We start from the raw sequence: 25,156 nt of genomic DNA, 5'->3' as shown, positions 1-25,156 counted from the left end.
ACTCGGAATTGATACCTAAACTTAACCAGTGAGGTTAGTTTTAGTTTCACGAGTGAACGGCAGCACTGTCATGCAGTTTGACTGCCGGCTGACAGGACGCGTTGACATGTCGTGTGAATTGACATGGGAATTCGTATTTGGCTGTTTAAAAGTTTGAAATGAGGTGCCGTAATTCTATAGAAATTCTGGAGGTCATTTCAAAAAACATATATATTTTTACACATGCATACAAAACATGTAAGTAAGTAAGCCTGGGAAAAGCAAGCCTTGTCCAAGCCAGAATGGCCCATAGTGCAGGAGCCTATCTCCTGTTTCTGTAGCATGAGGCAGCTTTTAACTAATAATTAAACTTACAGAAATATATGCCATTTCTTGAATGTAAACAAAGTACCCTAAGTGCTCTGTGTGAAACGAAACCAAGAAAGACCCATTACTTTGCATGCTCTTTTGTTAACATTGTGCAGTCCTTGAAACAATGATTATATCATCATTGTGTCAACTACCTTATCCCTACAGGCACGTGTACAGTTGGGATGTCAAGATATAATTGTCTATGATTAAGATAATGCAAGATCATGCGAAAACATATTAGATAATGTGCTGAACGACTGCTGTTTGCCCCATTTTATTTAAATAAAAAAGCAAAGCATGCATGCAACATGTCAATTGATAATAGCCAACATGAAGAGACAAACTGAGATACATCATGGATTAAGTGAGGTCATAGAGCTGTATTTAAGTGATACAATTGAGTTTGTCTGCACAAATGTTTTTACTGTGCCGTGTCTTCTCAACACGTGTTATTAATTTGGTACAGAAAAACTCCATTGTAGCACAATGGTTGTGACAAATGCATTGTACATCAGTGTGTGCAGGGCCTATCTTACATTCCTCTCAATGTAAAGCCGTTGTCTTTTGGATGTTTTGCCCTCTTTTTAGTCTCCCTCAGAATTTGCATACACACATAATGACTTAAACCATGATATCAACAACTATTCTTTAGCATCCAAAGTGCAATGTCTTAGACAACAGAACATATTACCTTTTACATGTAAATTAAACTTAATATAAATTGTGACAAAATGAACAGTGAATTATTCAAAGAGAGAATGTAATGTGTTATTTCTGAAACAATCTCCATTCTTCATGTTAGCTGATTAATCCATTTACACAGTAATACTCTTATTTAAACACCCCCACACACAAAAAAACAATAATCAACTTATTCAATATAATACTCAACAATCCCGATAAAAAGTTCAAATACCATATAGTTCAGAATGAATCGCTTTGTGTTAGACATAACCGCTAATGACGTCACTGAGAGTTGGGGTCAGATCTTAGTGGCAGTCACTTCAAGGTCACACTCAAGGTGTTAGCTACTGTAACCTAGTGCGTCAGCTGATGATGTGCGACAACGCCTTTTGATTGTCAGATTATTTCATAATAATCACATTTGTTGCATAGAGTTAAGTGTTGAAAGTCTCTGATGCACCAGTAGTGCTGGATGTTGGAGCTGCTGAAACGTTGAAAACGTCTGGAACAGTAGAAACAATAGGTCAAACAATGGCACTACATACAGTAGTAGAAGGGCAATTTAATGTGAAGTTCTGCCCAATTGCCTAAGAGTATTGCTTTATACTATAGACTTACTTCTCCTCCGTATCCGGAAAAATCCCAAACCACTTGACGATGTTGCAGCACTTGTGGTCTGAAACGAGAATATAATATAAAACTTTCAATACTAGCTTCAAGGTAGTAAACTTCCTGACATGTTCAACACAGTGATAAATACAATAAAATGGTCATATGAGTAAGCATAGACAATAGTGTTGTGGCCAGCAACAAATAATGTAGATTTATAACATATTCAATTATAAACAATTCTACAATATTATGCAGCCACGTCACTACAGTGGTAGGCCTGATCACCAACAACGACGAGACAGCCTACAGGGAGGAGGTCAGAGACCTGGCCGGGTGGTGCCAGAATAACAACCTATCCCTCAACGTAACCAAGACTAAGGAGATGATTGTGGACTACAGGAAAAGGAGGACCGAGCACTCCCCCATTCTCATCGACGGGGCTGTAGTGGAGCAGGTTGAGAGCTTCAGGTTCCTTGGTGTCCACATCAACAACAAACTAGAATGGTCCAAACACACCAAGACAGTCTTGAAGAGGGCACGAAAAAGCCTATTCCCTCATCAGGAAAGTTAAAAGATTTGGCATGGGTCCTGAGATCATCAAAAGGTTCTACAGCTGCAACATCGAGAGTATCCTGCTTGCATCACTGCCTGGTATGGCAATTGCTCGGCCTCTGACCGCAAGGCACTACAGAGGGTAGTGCGTAAGGCCCAGTACATCACTGGGGCTAAGCTGCCTGCCATCCAGGACCTCCAGGACCTCTACACCAGAGGAAGACCCTAAAAATTGTCAAAGACCCCAGCCACCCCAGTCATAGACTGTTCTCTCAACTACCACATGGCAAGCGGTACTGGAGTGCCAAGTCTAGGACAAAAAGGCTTCTCAACAGTTTTTACCACCAAGCCATAAGACTCCTGAACAGGTAATCAAATGGCTACCCGGACTATTTGCATTGTGTGCCCTCCCAACCCCTCTTTTTACGCTGCTGCTACTCTCTCTTTATCATATATGCATAGTCACTTTAACTATACATTCATGTACATACTACCTCAATTGGGCCGACCAACCATTGCTCCCGCACATTGGCTAACCGGGCTATCTGGATCGTGTCCTACACACCACCCGCCAACCCCTCTTTTACGCTACTGCTACTCTCTGTTCATCATATATGCATAGTCACTTTAACCATATCTATATGTACATACTACCTCAATCAGCCTGACTAACCGGTGTCTGCATATAGCCTCGCTACTTTTATAGCCTCGCTACTGTATATAGCCTGTCTTTTTACTGTTGTTTTATTTCTTTACCGACCTATTGTTCACCTAACACCTTTTTTGCACTATTGGTTAGAGCCTGTAAGTAAGCACTTCACTGTAAGGTCTACACCTGTTGTATTCGGCGCACGTGGCAAATAAACTATGATTTGAATTGATGTTGTTTGAAAAAAGCCCTTACCTTTGTGCGGTTGGAGGACACTTGTGACCTTCCTGTCAGAGCTTCCCGGATCTGAAAGCACAGACAAGGAGTTCATCAAATATATGAATTGTCATTACAAAGCACATTACAATACATAATATGAGAGGTATCAGTAAGTGTGTCTGGAACATACCTTTTTGTCCAAAAGTGTTCCAAATACCAAGATGAACAAACCCTTTGAATGATAACATGGTGAAGGATGGAATTACTACACCAAAGTACAGTATATATGTAATTGTAAACATTAATTGAAATCTTAACTTAGTATAACATGCCATGGGGAATTTCATGCAGTTTTTTAATAATCTCTCAAGTCAATTGTATTTCACTGAGGAACAGTTAATTACTAGTGTTATTTAACGGAGCTAAATACCTGTAGTGAATTGAAGATTGCAAACACAATATGGATTGCTAGATTGTTTGGTGTAGTCATGGTTCCTACTCCTAGTCCCCAGGTAGTACCAAAGAAGGGAGTCAGAATGGCCAGACACCTGGCGATGACCACCAAAGCATTTCTCTCATCTGGCTGGGTAACATCCCCCACACCTCTCCTCAGCATTTTGAACAGAACCACAATCAGGATCAAAAGGTTGATGACCACTATGGTCAGGGCAGGGATCACAAAAGCCCAAAGGGCCATTGACTCTGTCCAGTTGAGCCAGCAAACCCCGTCCTTCCCTCTAATGTATTGTTTCCCTGGAGCTGTCACTGCAATAGTTATGACAGCAATGATGAGGGGAGCTCCATAGCCCAAAGAAAAACTGATGGCCAACATTGCTGGTTTAGACATGTGAGAGAAAACCATGACAGTCCAGTAGAGCAGCAAAAGGCCTGAGACCAGCATCCAGAAAAACAGAGCCAGGTAGAAAAAGTGGATGAAAAATGTTGCTGTGGAACACGCAAGTAGATCTTTTTCTTCATTTTCGGAAATTGCTGCACCAATAATAAACCAAATGTCAGCAATCAGAAGGGAAAAGGCGATGTTCACTATAGAGACATGACGCATGTAAGATGTGTTGTTTCCAGTCACAGCATTCCATACCAACATCTCAATGATGAGACACACGACCAAGCAACCCATTGATATGCCAACTCCAATGTAAGTGATCAAATCCAAAGCGACTCGTAACATAGCTGGAATGGAAGGCGACATCAAAATGGAGAAGGAGGTCAGATGATTACAGTGACAGGTGACAGTGTCATTCTTATCAGACTGCAGTTCACATCCTTTACCATCCCATCCTCCAAGGCCGTCAAAGTTCCAGAAAACACACTGAGGATTGGCCAGTGTCTTGTTCAGTACCTCAAAACTGAAAGTCACATTCTTGATTGTGCCATTCACCTTCACTAGAACTACTTTTCCGTTGATAGTGTTGACCCTGTTGTTCAGACTGCTGCTCTTTCTTGCAGGTAAAACATTATACAAGGAGTCAAATGTTATTATGGTGATTGAACTGTAGGAAGCTTCAGATGCCGGTATGTCTATCAGAACAGATGAGTTTAAATTGAATAAGTTGTTGACTGAGTTGTTGACTGTGGTTTTGTTTAAAATAATCCTTGATGTTTCTATGTCAAAAAAGTCATCGGTAAGGAAATTGGAAATTGTTTCAACGGTGCCCAGAAAGGCTGAGCTTTCATTTTTGGTGAGGTTGGTGTTTAGAACATCCCAGGAGGCTTTTGCTGCATTAGAAGTAAGTACACCTGCCGTTTCCAGGAAATTCTAAAGATCAAGATAGAAGTCAGAATTAGTACAGGATTATTGAAATCCTAATAAAAATGATGCTGTATGTGCTCTAATTCAACTATTAAGGGTGTAATAATAAATTAGTATTATAATATCTTTGAATGGAGTGTTTAAAAATGATTTAAAGTGATGCTGTTGATGTCAACATACCTTCATCAATGGTTTGTTTATTGGGGTACTTCGGGACACATTTGCAACATTTTTTAGAATATTTACAATAGTAGAAATAGTTGCAGGTGATGCAACTATTCTATCTCGGAGGTTAAAAGTGCTGTTGCGGAGTCTTTCCAGAAAGACTGGAAGACCAGTCCCCACTAAAGCCTGTGTGGATTTAAAGTGATGAAGGAAAGATAAAATACAAATGAATAGAAGATTGATGCTATACACAGTACTGTAACAAAGAAATACCATCATTACTAAACAATTTTTATATAGAGTATATTTTATATCCAGTGAAAATGTTTTTATGTTAACATATTACCTGAGACAATAAAAACAGGTGTTCAATTTCTTTTAGGACACAGTTATTCTCCAGAACTGAAAAACTTCCATTTTCTTGACAAATAGCAATCTTTTGACCCACTTCATCCAATTTGCATTCAGCTACAACTATCTCATTAACTTGTCCATTGCCAAAGATCGTATTATTCAAGCAGGTAAACCCTAGAGAACAATAGGATTTGTGAAATCATGACTTGAAAACATTACTTCACATATACCTTAAATATATAAATATACAATATTTTATACAATATTTATAATTGTAATGTTATAGATATTGCAACTGTAGATTACATTTCATGAATTATGGGATTACATGAAGGCGAATTTAAGCGAAATTCTTGTGACAATATTTCTGAAGCACACCAGAAAAGCAAGAAAATGAACAATTAATCTACAATTAACTGACATGTACTGCTGCCACAGTTAAAACTGATCTTAATACTTTTTTGAATGTATTTCAGGACAAGTAATAACTAACTTGGTCCACCAAATCCACCAAATACTAACCTAATCAAGCACTTACTTATTTTATATTTTTCTCCAAGTGTTGAGACAATATCCTCTTTTGCTTTTGCAATTTCCACATTATTGACAATTGTTGTCATAACAGTAAAATCTGCAATAACACTTCCCCTCCTATTCATGTGAGAAAAAAATATCAGCAAACATATCCACAATAGAATAGCATGCATGTGTACATTAGCAAAAGAAACCCATGCATACATTGTATAACATCAACCCCAAGTCCTTTTCATTTCGAGGGGAAACTTGTCTCTGGGGCAGTGGCGGATTTAGGTATAGGCAACATGGGCAGCTGCCCAGGGCGGTATCTTGCCGGGGGCGGCACGGGGCGCCCGCACAATCCTTTTTAGAATGGGTGACTTTTGCGCGATCGGTTTTCTATCGCTCATTTGCACGTCACGTCAATGATATCATGAAAGCGGGGTTTCGCCCAGGGAGCCATACAAGGTAGAACCGCCACTGCTCTGGGGCATATACTGGAAATGTATTAGTTATATTGGACATTTTGGACCACAGTTTAAATTGTTAGAATTTCAGCAACGTTCAATTCTTTACATTTCCGCAACAACTATTATATGGCCCATACATCCCTCAAAATCACCTGGAATTGAAATTATACATTAAACTGAACGTTGAGAAAGTTAAGGTGACATTTACTATTTGAATATTGAAATTACTAGCACATGAAATTAAGGCTTGAAATAACATAAAATGTAAAAGATTTTGAATAGAGGTAATAACACCGGGGCAAAACTTACTTTAAGCTATTTAACTTTGCTGATATGAAGCCTTGCATGTTTCTCTTATATATGACTTTGATCTGTGTGAGACAGTGAAATGATTATTGATCAAAGTGATTTAAAATAAAGTATTGAAAAGGACATGAAATGAACATACTGCACAAATTGCAATTTGTCACATATCAAACTAAGTCACATATCATGCGAAATGAACAATGGACATCCACAAATTAATACATACCATACGAAATGTAACCTATTATACTAAATGGAGTGAGACCGATTTACGTTAACTATGTTACATCTACCCCTGAGTCCAGGTTGACACTTTACATTACAGCACATGGACATTGTGATAAGGATGAGGGAATATAGTATACTCACAGTTTGATCAATATCTTTGAACATTGCATTATTTTCATCATTGAAGTTAGAGTCAAAGGTGATATCCATAGTAAATTGTAGGTTCAGTGTGTTTTCTAAAACAAAAACAGAACAAAATATAAAAATGCGGAAGTTAAAATTGTAATTACACATTTGTATAACTGAGGTTGCTTTTGACAGTTTTTGTTGTTGTTGGTACTAGGGCACAGTGGAACAGAAAAACAATTTAATGAAGACATTAGTGTAACTGTTTTTTTGGCGATGTCCAACTTCTTTCAAACATGTACCAAGGAAATAGGTAAAATTAAGGAGGGTGTCGTTGGAGTTGTTGAACTTTCTGTGGACTGTTTTTCTGTTGGCACAGAGGTACAGTGGAACAGAAAAACATTATATTTAACACATTGGTGTTACTGGAATATTGGTGATGCCCAACTTCATTCAACAATGTAACAAGGAAATATTGTAGGACCAATGAAATGAAATGACAGATTTGTATACTTGATGTCATACTGGAGGGAGTTGTTGGAGAGGTTGAACTTGCTGTGGACTGTTTTGTTGTTGGCACTAATGCGTAAAAGTATTTACTTTACTGACATTGCTGTGTATCATTGAATGATTCCATTTTGATTAACAGAGTAGTTATGTACCGTAACTACATGGAATAAGGAACTTACTTGTTACGGTAGGAGTTGGAGTGCTCAAGTTATTTGTTATGGACTTTTAAATATATTTAATTAACCAACAGAGAATCTATTTTTGAAGATGTAAATTACTTTCCATACACTAACCATCATTTGTTCATTGTGTAATACTCTGAGATAGCCTAGTGGTTAGGTAGCCTAGTGGTTAGAGCGTTGGACTAGTAACAGAAAGGTAGCGAGATTGAATCCCCGAGCTGACAAGGTAAAAATCTGTTGTTCTACCCCTGAACAAGGCAGTTAACCCACTGTTCCTAGGCCGTCATTGAAAATAAGAATTTGTTCTTAACTGACTTGCATAGTTAAATAAAGGTTAAAAAAAGATATCCCAAACAAAATCACATCTGAACAGGTCAGTGGATTTTTGACACTGTTACATATATTTGAAATACATAGATTATTGTGTAAAACCAGTACTTGTTTCCTCCTCTGCTGGAAAAGCTGTGGACGTAGAGAAATGTGAGATGATTATGATGATGGCTGGTTCTTTAACCTGTTATGGCTAGGGGGCAGTATTTTCACGGCTGGATAAAAAACGTACCCGATTTAATCTGGTTACTACTCCTGCCCAGTAACTAGAATATGCATATAATTATTGGCTTTGGATAGAAAACACTCCAAAGTTTCTAAAACTGTTTGAATAGTGTCTGTGAGTATAACAGAACTCAAATGGCAGGTCAAAACCTGAGAGATTCCTTTACAGGAAGTGGCCTGTCTGACCATTTATTGTCTTTCTTTGACATCTCATTCAATTACAAAGGATCTCTGCGGTAACGTGACACTTCCCACGGCTCCAATAGGCTCTCAGAGCCCGGGAAAAACCTGAATGTCGTCATTCCAGCCCCAGGCTGAAACACATTATCGCCTTTCTCAAGTGGCCGATCAAGGGACTGTGGGCTTAGGCGCGTGCACTGGCCGCCCCCGTCTTTGTGATTTTTCCTCTTTTTACCGAAAAGGAGATTCCCGGTCGGAATATTATCGCTTTTTTACGAGATAAATTGCATAACAATTGTTTTTAACCAGCAGTTGACATGCTTCGAAGTACGGTAATGGAATATTTAGAATTTTTTTGTCACGAATTGCGCCATGCGCACGACCCTGATTTACCATTTCGGATAGTTTCTGGAACGCACGAACAAAACGCCGCTATTTGGATATAACGATGGATTATTTTGGACCAAACCAACATTTGTTATTGAAGTAGCAGTCCTGGGAGTGCATTCTGACGAAGACAACAAAAGGTAATCAAACTTTTGTAATAGTAAATCTGATTTTGGTGAAGGCTAAACTTGCCGGGTGTCTAAATAGCTAGCCCGTGATGGCTGGGCTATGTACTTAGAATATTGCAAAATGTGCTTTCACCAAAAAGCTATTTTAAAATCGGACATATCGAGTGCATAGAGGAGTTCTGTATCTATAATTCTTAAAATAATTGTTATGCTTTTTGTGAACGTTTATCGTGAGTAATTTAGTAAATTGTTAGTAAATTCCCCGGAAGTTTGCGGGGGTATGCTAGTTCTGAACGTCACATTCTAATGTAAAAAGCTGTTTTTTGATATAAATATGAACTTGATTGAACAAAACATGCATGTATTGTATAACATAATGTCCTAGGTGTGTCATCTGATGAAGATCATCAAAGGTTAGTGCTGCATTTAGCTGTCTTCTGGGTTTTTGTGACATTATATGCTAGCTTGAAAAATGGGTGTCTGATTATTTCTGGCTGGGTACTCTGCTGACATAATCTAATGTTTTGCTTTCGCTGTAAAGCCTTTTTGAAATCGGACAGTGTGGTTAGATAAAGGAGAGTCTTGTCTTTAAAATGCTGTGAAATAGTCATATGTTTGAAAAATTGAAGTTTTTGTATTTTTGAGGAATTTGTAATTCGCGCCACGCCTATCATTGGATATTGGAGCAGGTGTTCCGCTAGCGGAACGTCTAGATGTAAGAGGTTACCTGTTTCACAGCTTTTTGTCTTACAGCTGTAGGCCTCAAGTAAATATACAACAATGGATAACACCATGGCAAGTTGATCTTACTAAGACTCTAATTAGTACAATAACACTGTTGTTAATTAAATAGTCATTAGTAACTGTGTCATACCTGGTGTTGGAGATGGTGTTGGACAAGCCGTCAGATCTATGTGGTAAATGAGATAGGGGTAAGCTTTGAGTGTAAACATTGATGAATGAATTCATAAACATTGATTCACTTTTTAGTGACAGGGGGCAGTACTCGGAAATTCAGATGAATGACGTGCCCAAATTAAACTGCCTGCTACTCGGGCCCAGAAGGTAGGATATGCATATTATCAGTAGATTTGGATAGAAAACACTCTGACGTTTCTAAAACTGTTTGAATGATGTCTGTGAGTATAACAGAACTCATTTGGCTGGCAAAAACCTGAGAAGAATCCAACCATGAAGTGTGGAAATCTGAGGTTTGTAGTTTTTCAAGTGATTCCCTATCCAGTATACAGTGACTTAGGGTTCATTTTGCACTTCCTAAGGCTTCCACTAGATGTCAACAGTCTTTAGAACGTTGTTTTATGCTTCTACTGTGAATGGGGAGAGAATAAGAGCCATTGGAATCAGGTGACTGAGAAAATGACATGAGCTCAGTGGCGCACGATCCCGTGAGAGTTAGCTGTGTTCCTTTTCTTTTTTGAAGACAAAGGAATCGTCCGGTTGGAATATTATGGAAGATTTATGATAAAAACATCCTAAAGATTGATTCTATACATTGTTTGACATTCTATACATCGTCTGTAATATAACTTTTTTGACTTTTCGTCTGAACTTAACTGCGCGAGCACAGTGCACAGTACTACCAAACGCGCGAACAAAAAGGAGGTATTTGGACATATATATGGACTTTATCGAAACAAATGAACATTTATTGGGGAACTGGGATTCCTGGGAGTGCATTCCGACAAAGATCATCAAAGGTAAGTGAATATTTATAATATTATTTCTGAATTTTGTTGACTCCACAAAATGGCGGGTTTGATTTCGTCTCTGAGCGCTGTACTCAGAATATTGCAAAGTGTGCTTTCGCTGTAAAGTTTTATTGAAATCTGACACAGCGGTTGCATTAAGGAGAAGTGTATCTATAATTCTTTGACTAACAGTTTAATATTTTATCAACGTTTATGATGAGTATTTCTGTAAAATGATGTGCTCATCATGTTTTGGGAGGCAAAACATTTCTGAACATTACACGCCAATGTAAAATGTTTTTTTTGGATTTAAATATGAACTTTATCGAGCAAAACATACATGTATTGTGTAACATGAAGTCCTATGAGTGCCATCTGATGAAGATCATCAAAGGTTAGTGATTAATTTTAGCTGTTTTTCTGTTTTTTGTGACGCCTCTCCTTGCTTGGAAGATGGCTGTGTGGTTTTTCTTGTCTCGGAGCTGTCCTAACATAATCTAATGCTATGCTTTCGCCATAAAGCCTTTTTGAAATCGGACAATGTGGTTGGATTAACGAGAAGTTCATCTTTAAAATGGTGTAAAATAGTTGTATGTTTGAGAAATTTGAATTAGGAGACTTTTGTGGTTTTGAATTTGGCGCCCTGCTATTTCACTAGCTGGCTGTTGAATAGTGTGTCCCGCGGGTGGGACGCTAGCGTCCCACAATTCCCAGAGAGGTTAAACTAGCACAGTGGAGGTGGTAAGGAAACAGTTACTTGTGATTGGCTGACAAAACGGTCCATAAGGAGGAATGGCTTTGATACATCCACAGGAGTCATCAGTAATGTTGTCACAGGACCCATAAGAGAGACACTGGTCACATGACCAACCATACTGATCCTCACATCTGCATGTGCTGTTTGGGTAGCATGCTGTGAATGAAAGGAGAGTGGATTGAACATCATCATCATCTGTGAGACCAACTATTTGAAAATATCTGAATCAGTTCTTGAATATATTTTAAAATGCACAAGGAATTAAAACTCAAATGAGCATCAGCAACAGAAATCTCTTACCAGTAGTGAAGTTCACGTCCGTTACATTTAACACATTGGAGATCAGGACAGGGTAGGTCAGGTCATTCACACTGGCCCTAAGTACATCTATCAATGTAGCTGAAATATTTGGCATGTCCAACTCAATTTCAATGATTCTGCCGTAAATGGTTGATGGCTCTATGGAAAATTACAATTAAATAAATCATGACAAGCATGTCTATTATTTTCAGTAAATGGAATCTATTACTTGAGTAACTTCTTGGAATATCTGCTGTAGTAGTTGCACTTGGACAAGCAGTAAGATTAGTTGGGATTAGGTAAAAGACGTGTCACCAAAAAGAACTATGCAGCTGGGAGACGTTGCAAAAAACAATTACATACAACTACAACAACAGGTACAATGTCAAACACCAAGTGGAAGTGAGAATCAAATAGTTACTTGTGATTGGCCGACAGAACATTACTTCAGAATGATAGTCCTTGAGACATCCACATATTTCGCTAACGATCTCATCACAGGACCCATAGGAGGAACAGTGATCACATGAACAACTATACTGGTCCTCACATCTGCAGCTGAATCCAGTGGAGCCTGAGGAGCATTCTGTGAATGGAGGGGAAGTGGATTGAACATCCTCAACATGGAGATACAACGTTTTCTTCTGATACCAACAACGTCCAGGTTAGTTTTTTAAATACACGATTTACTAACTGTTACGGATACAGGTAGTGTGTATCCTGTATTTGTATTTATTTTCTCTCCTTCTCCCCTCACAGGTGACCATCATCAATTCCCCCCCAATCAGTCATCAATCAGTCCCCAATCAGAAGACACCTGTTCCTTTTCCCTCAACCAATCACAGCCCCTTTCCCTTGGTTTAAAAACCCCAGTCAGTTGCTCTCTCTCTAGCTCATTCTCACTCTGAGATCAATCTTTGTGTTCATTCTTTCAATCGCTCTATCCCTAGTTCTACATCTCTGTATTCCTAGCTCTACATCTCTGTATTGATCTATTTTGTTTTGCAACTACATGTCACTTTGTCCATCCCACCTGTGAGTAATATTTTGTTAAAGTGTTGACTGTTTGTTTGGTGGGAAAAGGGGGTACTACGACAAGTTGTCCATTGGGCATACATTACCCGTAGGAATACTTTGTCTAAGTACCCTAGTTAGAACTGGGTGGACCACCCACTGTATTTTTGGTTAGTTAGCTAACTGTTGTGGAAATAGGCTAGTCTAGCTTAGGGGTGTTTTTGATTATTGTTTCTTTGCTTGGGTCCAGCTCAGCCCCTTTTCTCACACCCCTTTACCGTGTGTTTAAAATAAACCTTTTGAGTTTGACGGTAGATTTCAGTTGTCTGTGGTTTTTGGTTCTCACTGTTCTTTATCACTATTATAATTTGCATGATTTGTTACGGGTCTCGTATCCATCCCCCCTAGACTGCTGGGCCAAAGGGATTCGTAACACTAACACATGAGCCTTGTAGGTCTTGAACCTTTTATAAAATAAAATAAAAAGAAAAAGAACAATGGAAACTCTTACCAGTAGTAATGTTTATGTCTGTTACAAATAACTCATTGGAGATCAGGATGGGGTAGGTTACATTTTTCACATGGGACTTTTGGTAGTCTATGACTTCAAGTGGAATATTATAGATGTCCAACTGAACTACACCAACTTTCTCATAGAGGGTTGCTGTCCCTGTGAAAACAATTCAAGAGATCTTTATGGTGCAATTCTTGTGCACCATAAAAATAAATATTCATACAGTACCAGTCAAAAGTTTGGAACCACCTACTCATTCCAGAGGTTTTCTTTGTTTTTACACTTTTCTGCATTGTACAAAAGTAGTGAAGATATCAAACATATGAAATAACACATGGAATCAAGTAGTAACCAAAACATTTTATATTTGAGATTTTTCAAAGTAGCCACCCTTTGCCTCTGCAAACTCTTGGCATTCTTTCATAAAGCTTCATGAGGTAGTCACCTGGAATGCATTTAAATGAACAGGTGTGCCTTGTTAAGTTAATTTGTGTAATTTCTTTCCTTCTTAATGCATTTGAGCCAATCAGATGTGACAAGGTAGGGTTGGTATACAGAAGACAGCCCTATTTGGTAAAAGACCAAGTCCATATTATGGCAAGAACAGCTCAAATTAACAAAGAGAAACGACAGTCCATCATTCCTTTAAGACATGAAGGTCAGTCAATCTGGAAAATCTGAAGGACTTAAAGTTTCTTCACGTGTAGTCAAAAAAACCATCAAGCGCAATGATGAAACTGGCTCTAATGAGGACAGCCACAGGAAACGAAGACCCAGAGTTACCTCTGCTGCAGAGGATATGTTCATTAGAGTTAAATGCAAGTCAGATTGCAGCCCAAATAAATGCTTCAGAGTTCAACAGACACATCTCAACATCAACTGTTCAGAGGAGGCTGTGTGAATCAGGCATTCATGATCAAATTGATGTAAAGAAACCACTACTAAAGGACACCAATAAGAAGAGACTTGCTTGGGCCAAGAAACACAAGCAATGGTCATTAGACCGGTGGAAATCTGTGCTTTGGTCTGATGACTCAATTTTTGATTTTTGGTTTCAACCATCGTGTCCATGTGAGATGCAGAGTAGGTGAACGGATGATCTCAGCATGTGTATTTCCCACCGTAAAGTATGGAGGAGGCGGTGTCATGGTGTGGGGGTGCTTTGCTGGTAACACTGTCGTGATTGATTAAAAATCAAGGCTCACGTAACCAGCATGGCTTTCACAGCATTTTGCAGCGATACGCCATCCATCTGGTTTGCGCTTAGTGGGACTATCATTTGGTTTTCAATAGGACAATGAACCAACACACCTCCAGGCTGTGTAAGGGCTATTTGACCAAGGAGAGTGGTGGATTGCTACATCAGATGACCTGGCCTCCACAATCACCCGACCTCAACCCAATTGCGTTGGTTTGGGATGAGTTGGACCACAGAGTGAAGGAAAAGCAGCCAACAAGTGCTCCGCATATGTGGGAACTCCTTCAAGACTGTTGGAAAAGCATTCCAGGTAAAGCTGGTTGAGAGAATGCCAAGAGTTTGCAAAGCTGTCGTCAAGACAAAGGTGGCTACGTTGAGGAATCTAAAATATATATTGATTTGTTTTTTGGTTACTACTTGATTCCATATTTGTTATTTCATATGTTTGATGTCTTCACTATTATTCTACAATGCAGAAAATAGTAAACATTAAGAAAAACCCTTGAATGAGTAGGTGTGTCCAAACTTTTGACTGGTACTGTAAATAAAAACATGCACGCAGCAAATATCCTACACACAGGAAAAATCCAATGGCAAAGAGCAGTGAGATAAATAATGTTTTATTCGTTTCAGATTTGTGTGAACATAAAAAATAAGATTTTTTTTGTCATTTTTCTAAGGTGTCTAAAAGCACATTATGGGGGCAGACATGTAGGTTTGAGCTGACTCACCCTCAAGCTTTTCTCTAGAAGGAACTTGTGATCCATCAGTGGGTGATTCCTGGAAAGGATAGATTTAATAAAAAAACCATTGATTTGTATCATTGCGTAAAATGAAGTATGTGTTTTTACACTCAGAAAAGTCCCCCTATATTTTTTTATTTCACCTTTTTTTTTAACCAGGTAGGCCAGTTGCGAACAAGTTCTCATTTACAACTGCGAGCTATGTATTAGCATGGTAGATACACAGGGATGTGCAGTGTTATTACAATATGGATACAGTTACACAACTGTGCTGTTTGTGTAATTATAATGTATTCCTGCTGTAATTGCACCAATGGAACGAACAAACAAATCTGTTTTGAAACATATTATATTAATAGTGATACACCTAAAGATATGTAGCTCAAACAATATTATATTTCTCTGACATTGCTAAATATCACCTTGTGAACAATTTGTGAAGTTTGTGAAGTTTATTTACTGGCCTCTTACCTCTGATGTTACATTTGGAGTTTCCAAGCAATCTTGTTTTTCCAGACTACAGCAAAGTACCAAGAGGACACTAAAGTACCAAACTGTCTTTGGTGAGGCCATAGCTGTATGAATATAGCATAAGATATACAAAACATCATACTCTCAATATTACACATTTTAGATTTTTTTCACCCAACGGAATACCATATGGTGTGCAGATTGTGAGGTAGCATTGTTGCAAAAACATTATACAATAAAACACAACTAAATACGCACCAATTATGGTGACAGCTGAGGTATTTATGGGATCTTTTCTTGATTATTTTACATAATATTCATTAACTCATTTTTCAACCACTCCACAAACGTCTTGTTAACAAACTATAGTTTTGGCAAGTCAGTTAGGACATCTTCATTGTGCATGACAAGTCATTTTTCCAACAATTGTTTACAGACAGATTATTTCACTTCCAATTCACTGTATCACAATTCCAGTGGGTCAGAAGTTTACATACACTAAGTTGACCGTGCCTTTAAACAGCTTGGAAAATTCCAGAAAATGATGTCATGGCTTTAGAAGTTTCTGTTAGGCTAATTGACATCATTTGAGTCAATTGGAGGTGTACCTGTGGATGTATTTCAAGGCCTACCTTCAAACTCAGTGCCGCTATGCTTGACATCATGGGAAAATCAAAAGAAATCAGCCAAGACCTCAGAAAAAAATTGTAGACCTCCACAAGTCTGGTTCATCCTTGGGAGAAATTTCCAAACGCCTGAAGGTTCCACGTTCATCTGTACAAACAATAGTACGCAAGTATAAACATGATAAGACCAGGCAGCCGTCATACCGCTCAGGAACGAGACGCTTTCTGTCTCCTAGAGATTAACGTACTTTGGTGCAAATCAATCTGTCACGTTCTGACCATAGAAAGCTGTTATTTTCTATGGTAGAGTAGGTCATGGCGCAACGGGGGTTTTCTAGTTTAATTTTTCTATGTTATGTTCTAGTTTTGTATTTATATGTTGGGTTTTGTTTGGGATGATCTCCAATTAGAGGCAGCTGGTCATCGTTGTCTCTAATTGGAGATCATACTTAAGTAGGTGTTTTTCCCACCTGGGTTTGTGGGAGATTGATTTGGAGTACGTGCACGTAACCTGTTTGGGATAGGGGGCAGTATTTTCACGGCCGGATGAAAAAACGTACCCGATTTAAACTGGTTACTACCCTTTCCAGAAATGAGAATATGCATATTATTAGTAGATTTGGATAGAAAACACTCTAAAGTTTCTCAAACTGTTTGAATGGTGTCTGTGAGTATAACAGAACTCATATGGCAGGCAAAAACCTGAGGTATCCAAGCAGGAAGTGGCCTGTCTGAGAATTTGTAGTTCTTCTTTTGATTCTCTATCAAAACTACAGCATCTGTGGGGTTACGTAGCACTTTCTAAGGCTTCCATTGGCTCTCTAAAGCCTTCAGAAAGCAGATTGAGGCGTCTTCTGTCTCTGGGCAGAGTATAGGAGCTCAGTTTGTCAGTGGTCTGCCTGGTGACTAAGAGATTGGATATGCGCATTCACGTGAGCACGGAGTTTTTTCTTTTCCTCTTTGAATGAATACACTATTGTCCGGTTGGAATATTATCGCTATTTTACGAGAAAAATACCATAAAAATGTATTTTAAACAGCGTTTGACATGCTTCTAAGTACGGTAATGGATTTTTTTTTTTAAATGGTCTCGATATGCGCTCGCGTGTTACCCTTTGGATAGTGACCTGAACGCTTGAACAAAACGGAGGTATTTAGACATAACTATGGATTATTTGGAACAAAAACAACATTTGTTGTGGAAGTAGCCATCCTGGGAGTGCATTCTGACGAAGGTCAGCAAAGGTAATACAATTTTTCTAATAGTAATTCTGAGTTTAGTGTGCCGAACTTGGTGGGTGTCAAAATAGCTAGCCCTGATGGCTGAGCTATGTACTCAGAATATTGCTAAATGTGCTTTCGCCGAAAAGCTATCTTAAAATCTGACATAGCGATTGCATAAAGGAGTTCTGTATCTATAATTCTTAAAATAATTGTTATGTATTTTGTCAACATTTATGATGAGTAATTTAGTAAATTGATGTGCACATTCACCGGAAGTTTTCGGTGGGAATACATTTTCTGAACATCATACGCCAATGTAAAAAGCTGTTTTTTTATATGAACTTGATTGAACATGCATGTATTGTATAACATAATGTCCTAGGAGTGTCATCTGATGAAGATCATCAAAGGTTAGTGCTTCATTTAGCTGTGTTTTGGGTTTTTGTGACATATATGCTTGCTTGGAAAATGGCTGCGTGACTATGTACTCTCCTAACATAATCTAATGTTTTGCTTTCGCTGTAAAGCCTTTTTGAAATCGGACAATGTTGTTAGATTAACGAGAGTCTTTAAAATGGTGTAAAACAGTCGTATGTTTGAAAAATTGAAATTATTGCATTTTTGAGGTTTTTGTATTTCGCGCCACGCTCTTCCATTGGATATTGGCGAGGCGTTCCGCTAGCTCAACATTAACTCTAAGTCACAGTTTGTTGTTTTTGTTCAGTCAGTTTATTTTGTACGCATTTCATAGTTTCACAGTGAAAATAAAATGTGGAACGACACACATGCTGCACTTTGGTCTGGTCCTTCCTACGACAACCGTGACACAATCCCAGAACAACAGCAAAGACCTTGTAAAAATGCTGGAGGAAACCGGTACAAAAGTATCTATATCCACAGTAAAACAACTCCTATATCGACATAACCTGAAAGGCCGCCCAGCAAAGAAGAAGCCACTGCTCCAAAACCGCCATAAAAAAGCCAGACTACGTTGTGCAACTGCACATGGGGACAAAGATCGTCGTTTTGGAGAAATGTCCTCTGGTCTGATGAAACAAAAATAGAACTGTTGGCCATAATGACCATCGTTATGTTTGGAGGAAAAAGGGGGAGGCTTGCAAGCCGAAGAACACCATCACAACCGTGAATCACGGGCGTAGCAGCATCATGTTGTGGGGGTGCTTTGATGCAGGAGGGACTGCTGCACTTCACAAAATAGATGGCATCATGAGGTAGGAAAATTATGTGGATATATTGAAGCAACATCTCAAGACATCAGGCAGGAAGTTAAAGCTTCCTGACTGCAAATGGGTCTTCCAAATGGACAGTGACCCCAAAGCATACTTCCAAAGTTGTGGCAAAATGGCTTAAGGACAACAAAGTCAAGGTATTGGAATGGCCATCACAAAGCCCTGACCTCAATCCTATAGAAAATTTGTGGGCAGAACTGAAAAAATGTGTTCGAGCAAGAAGGCCTACAAACCTGACTCAATTACACCTGCTCTGTCAGGAGAAATGGGCCAGAATTCACCCAACTTATTGTGGTAAGCTTGTGGAAGGCTACCCAAAATGTTTGACCCAAGTTAAAAAATGTAAAGGCAATGCTACCAAATACTAATTAAGTGTATGCAAACTTCTGACCCACTGGGAATGTGATGAAAGAAATTAAAGCTGAAACAAATCATTCTCTCTACTATTATTCTGACATTTCACATTCTTAAAATAAAGTGGATATCCTAACTGACCTAAAACAGGGAAAATTTACCTGGATTAAACGTCAGGAATTGTGAAAAACTGAGTTTAAATGTATTTGGTTAAGGTGTATGTAAACTTCTGACTTGAACTGTATGTACATAAGAGATGAGAAAGATTACTTATTTTAATAATTGTGACAGTGTCACAAGCATCATATGTTATCTAAGAATCCTTCATTTACTCTTCTGTATTGACATTGTTAAACCTTGAACAAATATTACATTTCTATTTATACCTGAACCCTGTGAAAGGTTATACTTAAAAATGAACTCATTTAAATTATTTACATATTTCAATATAAAATGTGAAAAGTACAATTATTACCTTACCTCTCTATATTGACTACTCAAGGAAGGGCAAAAATGTTTCTGTGTCTCGCCAATTTGCCACTGTACTCTGATTCAGAAGGGTTGGGTTATATGCGGAAAAGACATTTCAGTTGAATGCATTCAGTTGTACAACTGACTAGATATTTCCCTTTTCCTTTCCACATTTCACATCAAAACATTTGATTAAATATAATAAAGGCACTCACCTCCTTGTCCTTGAACTGTGAGAGTATAGTTGAGTCAGAATCTTGATTAGAATCCAAAAATGTGGTCATATTATTCCAGTGCTAGCCTCTCTACACTGGATTCCTGTTAAGGCTAGGGCTGATTTCAAGGTTTACCTGCTAAACAATGCATTACATGGACTTGCTCCTAACTCTCTCTCTCTGATTTGGTCCTGCAGTACATACCTACACATACATTATGGTCACAAGACGCAGGACTTATTCTTCCAAGAATTTCAAAGCAAACAGCTGGAGGAAGGGCTTTCTCCTATAGAGCAACATTTTTGTTGAATGGTCTGCCAATCCATGTGAGAGATGCAGACTCGGTCTCAACCTTTAAGCCTTTACTGAAGACTGAACTCTTTAGTAGGTCCAATGATTGAGTGTAGTCTGGCCCTTAGGTGCAAAGGTGAAAGACAAGGCACTGGAGTGACGAACAACCCTTGCTGTCTCTGCCTGGCCGACTCCCCTCTCTTCACTGGGATTCTATGCCTCTGATCCTATTTTGGAAGCTGAGTCACTGGGTTTCTAGTTGTCTCCCATGTCGTCCCTGGGAGGGGTGCATCACGTTGTGCCAAGATTTTTCGCTATACACAACTTGAGTGGGTTGAGTCACTGAAGTGATCTTCCTGTCTACCCTGTCTCAGTCTCCAGTATCTCTGTTGCAATAGTCTATGTGCCACGGGGCTAGGATCAGTCTATACTATTGGATGTGCTGCTATGGAACCCTGACCTGTTCACCGGACGTGCTAACTTGCTGTTTTGACCTTTTATCTCCCTCTCCCTCTCCACCACAACTGTCTTGACCTCTGAATGCTTGGCTATGAAAAGACAAATTACATTTACTTCTGAGGTGCTAACCTGTTGCACCCTCTATAATCACTGTGATTGTTATTTGACCCTGCTCGTCATCTATGAACGTTTGAACATCTTGAAGAAAGATCTGGCCATGTACTCTCCACAGCCAGAAGAGGACTGGCCAATGCTCAGAGCCTGGTTTCTCTCTTGGTTTCTTCCTAGGTTTCTGCCTTTCTAGGGAGTTTTTCCTAGGCATTGTGCATCTACATCTGCATTGCTTACTCTTTTGGGATTTTATGCTGAGTTTCTGTATAAGCACTTTATGACATCTTCTGAAGTAAAAAGGCCTTTATAAAAATACATTTGATTCATTTATTGATTATGAAGTGTGCTTTTGAGATGGCTATCAAGGTGACATTTCCAGTAGGGGGCCAGGGTTGGGGAGTAACTGATTACATGTAATCCGTTACATGTAATGGATTACAAAAAAACGGTAACTGTAATCCGTTACGTTACCAGCAAAACTATTGTAATCAGACTACAGATACTTTTGAAAAACTAGATAATTACTTCAAGGATTACTTTTAAATTCAGAAAGGATGTTTGCAAAAAAAATCTTAGACACTTCTCTGTTTTCTCAATGACATTCAAATCAGCATTTAAAAAAGGTGCAAGTTTAAGTTTGTTCCACCTGAGCGAGTCTGACCACAAGTCAGAGACCATTATGATGACACACTAAATGTGTTTGATCGATCTCAGGAAAAGCGCATGAATAGGCTTTTGTAGGCTAAATCCCAAGTTATGTCTTCCAATGGTGCGACGTCTGTCGGCATCCAAAGACTATCCAACTTGCTTGGAGGTAAGGATGACAGAAGTGGTGCAGTCTATGGCGATACGGATATCACTTATTATTGATATAGCACAGTGGTCTAAGGCACTGCATCTCAGAGCTTAAGGCATCACTACAGACCCTGGTTTGATTCCAGGCTGTATCACAACTGGCTGTGATTGGGAGTCCCATAGGGCAGTGCACAATTGGCCCAGCGTCATCTGTGTTAGGGCTTGGCCGGGGGTAGGCCATCATTGTAAATAAGAATTTGTTCTTAACTGACTTAATATCAAATCAAAATGTATTGGTCACATACACGTGTTTAGTAGATGTTATTGTGGGTGTAGTGAAATGCTTCTGCTTCTAGTTCCGACAGTGCAGCAATATCTAACAAGTAATAACCATCAATTTCACAACAAATATATAATACACACAAGTCTAACTAAATGAATGGAATTAAGAATATATCAATATATGGATGAGCAATGTCGGAGTGGCATTGACAAAAATTCAGTAGAATAGAATGCAGTATATACATATGAGATGAGTAAACATTATTAAAACCTCTTTGGGCTAGGGGACGGTATTCAGAAGTTCGGATGACTGATGTGCCCAAAGTAAACTGCCTGTTACTCAGGCCCAGAAACTAGGATATGCATTTAACATGTTTAGGATAGGGGGCAGTATTTTCATGGCGGATAAAAAAGGTACCCGATTTAATCTGGTTATTACTCCTGCCCAGAAACTAGAATATGCATATAATTGTTTGATTTGGATAGAAAACACCCTAAAGTTTCTAAAACTGTTTGAATGGTGTCTGTGAGTATAACAGAACTCATATGGCAGGCCAAAACCTGAGAAGATTCCATACAGGAAGTGCCCTCTCTGACCATTTCTTGGCCTTCTATAGCCTCTTTATGGAAAATAGAGGATCTCTGCTGTAACGTGACATTTTCTTAGGCTCCCATAGGCTCTCAGAAGGCGCCAGAACGGGGAATGATGACTCTACAGTCCCTGGCCAAAAAACAGTAGCGCATTTGGAAAGTGGTCGATCTGAGAACAATGACAAGGGTGCGCGCGTGCAGGTGAAGACACCATTTTGTTCTTTCAGTCTTTGAACAAAAACAATGTCTCCCGGTCGGAATATTATCGCTATTTTACGAGAAAAATCACATAAAATTTGATTTTAAACAGCGTTTGACATGCTTTGAAGTACGGTAATGGAATATTTTGATTTTTTTTGTCAGGATACGCGCCGGCGCGTCACCCTTCGGATAGTGTCTTGAACGCAAGAACAAAACGCCGCTATTTGGATATAACTATGGATTATCTGGAACCAAAACAACATTGGGTGTTGAAAGGGAAGTCCTGGGAGTGCATTCTGACGAAGAACAGCAAAGGTAATCCAATTTTTCTTATATTAAATCTGAGTTTGGTGAGTGCCAAACTTGGTGGCTGTCAAAATAGCTAGCCTGTGATGGCCGGGCTATCTACTCAGAATATTGCAAAATGTGCTTTCACCGAAAAGCTATTTTAAAATCGGACACCGCGATTGCATAAAGGAGTTCTGTATCTATAATTCTTAAAATAATTATGTTTTTTGTGAACGTTTATCGTGAGTAATTTAGTAAATTCACCGGAAGTCTTCGGTGGGTATGCTAGTTCTGAACGTCACATGCTAATGTAAAAAGCTGGTTTTTGATATAAATATTAACTTGATTGAACAAAACATGCATGTATTGTATAACATAATGTCCTAGGAGTGTCATCTGATGAAGATCATCAAAGGTTAGTGCTGCATTTAGCTGTGGTTTGGGTTTATGTGACATTATATGCTAGCTTGAAAAATGGGTGTCTGATTATTTCTGGCTGGGTACTCTGCTGACATAATCTAATGTTTTGCTTTCATTGTAAAGCCTTTTTGAAATCAGACAGTGTGGTTAGATAAAGGAGAGTATTGTCTTTTAAAATGGTGTAAAATAGTCATATGTTTGAAAAATTGAAGTTTTCGGATTTTTGAGGAGTTTGTAATTCACGCCACATCATTGGATATTGGCGAGGCGTTCCGCTAGCGGAACATCTAGATGTAAGAGGTTAATTGGTAGCATTGGATAGAATTTTTTTTTAAAGGGGTTTTAAAGTAACACTATTATTTAAAAAATGATATTAAATGGCCAACGACATATTTTTTTGTGTGTTTTTCCCCTGATACACATAATAATAAGAATTCATTTTAATTTAGCAGATGCCTGTTTAGGACACTCAAGAATGTTACATTAAAGTAGGCCTACATAAAATTAAGTGCGATACATAAAGTCATAAAATCAAGTGCATCAATCAAAAGTGCAATATAAAATTGAAACAATATAAAATCAAAGGTCCAGACAAAACAGGACAGATACATTGAGGAGGGAGGGGTTGGGATGAGGTTACAAATCCGGTTTAGGGAAAAGGGTTTGGTTAAGGCGGTAGGGTTGGTTTAGGGTAAGGGTTTGGTTTAACTTCTTACATCTAGACGTTCCGCTAGCGGAACACCGCTCCAATATCCAATGATAGGGCGTGGCGCGAAATACAAACTCCTCAAAAATCCCCAAACTTCAATTTTTCAAACATATGACTATTTTACACCATTTTAAAAGACAAGACTCTCCTTTATCTAACCACACTGTCCGATTTCAAAAAGGCTTTACAACGAAAGCAAAACATTAGATTATGTCAGCAGAGTACCCAGCCAGAAATAATCAGACACACATTTTTCAAGCTAGCATATAATGTCACCAAAACCACAGCTAAATGCAGCACTAACCTTTGATGATCTTCATCTGATGATCTTCATCAGATGACACTCCTAGGACATTATGCTATACAATACATGCATGTTTTGCTCAATCAAGTTCATATTTATATCAAAAAACATATTTTTACATTAGCATGTGATGTTCAGAACTAGCATTCCCACCGAACACTTCCGGTGAATTTACTAAATTACTCAGGATAAACGTTCACAAAAAACATAACAATTATTTTAAGAATTATAGATACAGAACTCCTTTATGCAATCGCGGTGTCCGATTTTAAAATAGCTTTTCGGTGAAAGCACATTTTGCAATATTCTGAGTAGATAGCCCGGCCATCACAGGCTAGCTATTTTGACACCCACCAAGTTTGGTACTCACCAAACTCAGATTTACTATAAGAAAAATTGGATTACCTTTGCTGTTCTTCATCAGAATGCACTCCCAGGACTTCTACTTCAACAACAAATGTTGGTTTGGTTCCAAATAATCCATAGTTATATCCAAATAGCGGCGTTTTGTTAGTGCGTTTAAGACACTATCCGAAGGGTAACGAAGGGTGACGCGCCCGCGCGTATCGTGACAAAAGTTTTTGAAATATTCCATTACCGTACTTCGAAGCATGTCAAACGCTGTTTAAAATCAATTTTTATGCGATTTTTCTCGTAAAATAGCGATAATATTCCGACCGGGAGTTGTTGTTTTCGTTCAAAGATGTATGTAAAATGGACTCTTCACGTGCATGCGCGCACCCGTCTCATTGTTCTCAGATCGACCACTATCCAAATGCGCTACTGTTTTTCAGCCATGGACTGCAAAGTCATCATTCAACGTTCTGGCGCCTTCTGAGAGCCTATGGGAGCCTTAGAAAGTGTCACGTTACAGCAGAGATGTTTTCAATAAAGAGGCTAAAGAAGGCCAAGAA

General features: G+C 38.7%; 1 protein-coding gene across 3 annotated transcripts; it reads right to left on the bottom strand.

Moving 5' to 3' along the window:
• Positions 1–609: 609 nt before the first annotated feature.
• On the bottom strand, positions 610–20,452 carry LOC106607878 (adhesion G protein-coupled receptor F5). Of its 3 annotated transcripts, XM_014205341.2 has the most exons (19): positions 19,792–20,451; positions 19,586–19,652; positions 15,652–15,755; positions 15,169–15,217; positions 13,237–13,395; positions 12,133–12,297; positions 11,712–11,870; positions 11,412–11,567; positions 9,820–9,855; positions 7,019–7,113; positions 6,653–6,714; positions 5,896–6,008; positions 5,350–5,531; positions 5,019–5,189; positions 3,498–4,844; positions 3,258–3,299; positions 3,104–3,154; positions 1,654–1,711; positions 610–1,537 (listed from the first exon to the last, which is right to left on the bottom strand). In XM_014205341.2, exons 3-19 carry the CDS (start codon positions 15,751–15,753, stop codon positions 1,470–1,472), a joined length of 3,015 nt encoding a protein of 1,004 aa, XP_014060816.1. In that variant the 5' UTR covers positions 15,754–15,755; positions 19,586–19,652; positions 19,792–20,451; the 3' UTR covers positions 610–1,469. The 3 variants fall into 3 exon arrangements, with proteins under 3 accessions (XP_014060816.1, XP_014060815.1, XP_014060817.1); XM_014205340.2 differs by lacking the exon at positions 19,586–19,652; XM_014205342.2 differs by lacking the exons at positions 9,820–9,855; positions 19,586–19,652 and having other exon boundaries at positions 19,792–20,452.
• Positions 20,453–25,156: the final 4,704 nt, after the last annotated feature.

This window comes from Salmo salar, chromosome ssa06 (genome assembly GCF_905237065.1).
Source record: "Salmo salar chromosome ssa06, Ssal_v3.1, whole genome shotgun sequence".
NCBI classification, from domain to species: domain Eukaryota; kingdom Metazoa; phylum Chordata; class Actinopteri; order Salmoniformes; family Salmonidae; genus Salmo; species Salmo salar.
This window is presented reverse-complemented; position numbering and strand designations above follow the sequence as displayed.

Coding starts and splice junctions, on each gene's coding strand:
- LOC106607878 (XM_014205341.2), bottom strand. CDS start 15,753: ATGGCCTCACCAAAGACAGTTTGGTACTTTAGTGTCCTCTTGGTACTT. Junction 9,856..11,411: donor GTTTTGTCAGCCAATCACAA/GTAACTGTTTCC, acceptor TTTACCACATAG/ATCTGACGGCTTGTCCAACA. Junction 3,300..3,497: donor CAATCTTCAATTCACTACAG/GTATTTAGCTCC, acceptor TATCATTCAAAG/GGTTTGTTCATCTTGGTATT.